At 40.6% G+C, this 2,050-nt stretch overlaps 2 protein-coding genes across 13 annotated transcripts in view; one reads left to right on the forward strand and one right to left on the reverse strand.

The window, feature by feature from the left end:
* Med12l (mediator complex subunit 12L) overlaps window positions 1-2,050 on the reverse strand; it is a 343,300-nt gene that overhangs the window by 134,961 nt on the left and 206,289 nt on the right. The window lies entirely within an intron of this gene.
* The window catches only part of Gpr87 (G protein-coupled receptor 87), a 22,603-nt gene that overhangs the window by 13,984 nt on the left and 6,569 nt on the right, over window positions 1-2,050 (forward strand). Inside the window, exon 2 of the mRNA XM_008844887.1 lies at window positions 1,807-1,938. Coding sequence (XP_008843109.1) covers window positions 1,905-1,938 — 34 coding nt within the window. The 5' untranslated portion in view covers window positions 1,807-1,904. The remainder of the gene's footprint in view (window positions 1-1,806; window positions 1,939-2,050) is intronic.

The raw sequence follows: 2,050 nt of genomic DNA on the forward strand, positions 1-2,050 counted from the left end.
AAACCTAAAGCTAAAGACATTTTTGTCCCAATGATTCCTTAAAGTGTTTCTCCCATCATTCTTCCACAGAGGTATTAATATTGGAATAGAAAATGAAGTTTCATGTCCTTGTCTTACATTCAAAGCAATACTAGGCTAGCACCCCGAGGAAAAGGACTTGAAAAGCCCCAATCACTGTCTATGTTCCAATAACCAAAGGAAGCAGCTGAAGCCTGCTAAATCCCACAGACTACAGGTATTCAAAGGAGTAGGGGGCAAGGAATCTCCTTTTTCTAAAAAGCTGATGTGGGGTAGAAAAACAATTTCTTCCACCTACTACCACACACCCAGAACTTAGCTGCATGTGATCCTGGCAAACAGGAGAGGGGATCACAGTCACAGAACACTGTCCATTCACTACACAAGGCTGAAACTCACTTGCTTCTGCAGTGCCCTTCCTGGCTGGCTCAGCACACAGACAAAAAAGACAGAAGTGCACATATGAGGGGATGAGAGTATTGGGAGGCTCTCTGCAGCCTCTCTGTTCTCTCTATATAAAGAACAGCATCAGTGAGGGGACATGAAGTCCCACATGGTTTCATTTCATGAGAAACGCTGTGACTTCCCTTACAGCAAACTGCTTAGAAGCAAATTTTTACTTTAACTGCACACTCCCCAAAATGGTTCCCAAGATGTTGTCTCTCTTTGGTCAACATCTAAGAGAAGTCTGGAAAAGGGGAACAGATTCTGTTGTGAAAGGAGTGAGGAAATGAAATTTCACATCATTTAACCTCACACAACATTTGATCACCCCTAATCATTTTGTAAAACATTTAAAGGTCACAAAAGTTTAGTCAAGATTACACCCCAGCTGGATGTGGTGACTCATGCCTTTTAATCCCAACTCTCGGGAGGTGGAGGCAGGCAGATCTCTGTGAGATTGAGGCCAACCTGGTCTACATAGTGAGTTCTAGGCAGGCTGGGACTAAGGTGACCCTGTCAAAAAAATATTACAGACTAGACATTTCACCCCAATTCAATCGTTCTCGTCTAACCAAATTTTAAGATTGAAAAAATATGATTTTCACAAAGTATAATAGGAACTTAATCAGACAAATGTTCAAATAATATTAAATCCTTAATGAGAATCTACTTATGAGGACGAGAGTTACACTCCTGTAAACTCAGTCCTGACAGAGATTTTACACAGTTATCAGCCCAATTCTGAAAAGGCCATGTGGCCTCATCTAATCACATAGCTGACTAATTTACAGGCAAATCTAGAACCTCAGAGATCGAAAGATGCTAAATGCACCAGAGTTTATACAATATCCATACATAGCAGTGTTAGATATTTTTTAAAAAATAATCATGTGTAACTATATATTAGCCCCATTATATAAGCATTTATCGTACGTCCTCGGTTTTTGAAAAAAAAAAAAAAGGAATGTGATATAAGCAGTAAAGCTTAGACAGAGAAGCTGAAATTTCTGCGTTCATAAATTTTGGAGCCTGGGCCCACAACGTGCTGAAAGATTAGTTCACACACCCCTCACTGTCATCCTCCAGTGTCACAGTTGGTGTTCCCGTTTCAGAGATGGGAAGCACTGAGCAGAGTAGTTAACTGACATTTCCAAGGTCACACTGTGGCATCCGATGGACAGCACATAAAAGCAGTCATACTTCATGGAAAATTGAACACAGGTGTTCAAACCCACATTATCTGATTTCTGAATTTTGGAGCCTAACAATGTTTTGTTGTTTGTTACCATCTCACAGGTAAAATCCTCTCCAACTCTTTTTTTAATCTTTCTTTTTTCTCTGCAGAAATTAACCCAAGAATAACCTTTGCGGAACTCCTGCCTCAACTGTCCCCAAGTGTTTCCTGACATGCATCTCTGCTCACAGCGAATCACAATTAAAGAATGGGGCTCAACCTGACACTTGCAAAATTACCAAGTAAGTCAGAGGGAAGATGCAAAGAATACTGTACTTTATCATGACCTTATTTAAGCTATGTGACAGTGTGGGGCTTTTACAGTCACGAAACCGACTAACACCCTGGCACGTG

The sequence above is a fragment of the Nannospalax galili genome, unplaced genomic scaffold, assembly GCF_000622305.1.
Source record: "Nannospalax galili isolate Female #2095 unplaced genomic scaffold, S.galili_v1.0 scaffold351, whole genome shotgun sequence".
In the NCBI taxonomy this organism is placed as follows: Eukaryota; Metazoa; Chordata; class Mammalia; order Rodentia; family Spalacidae; genus Nannospalax; species Nannospalax galili.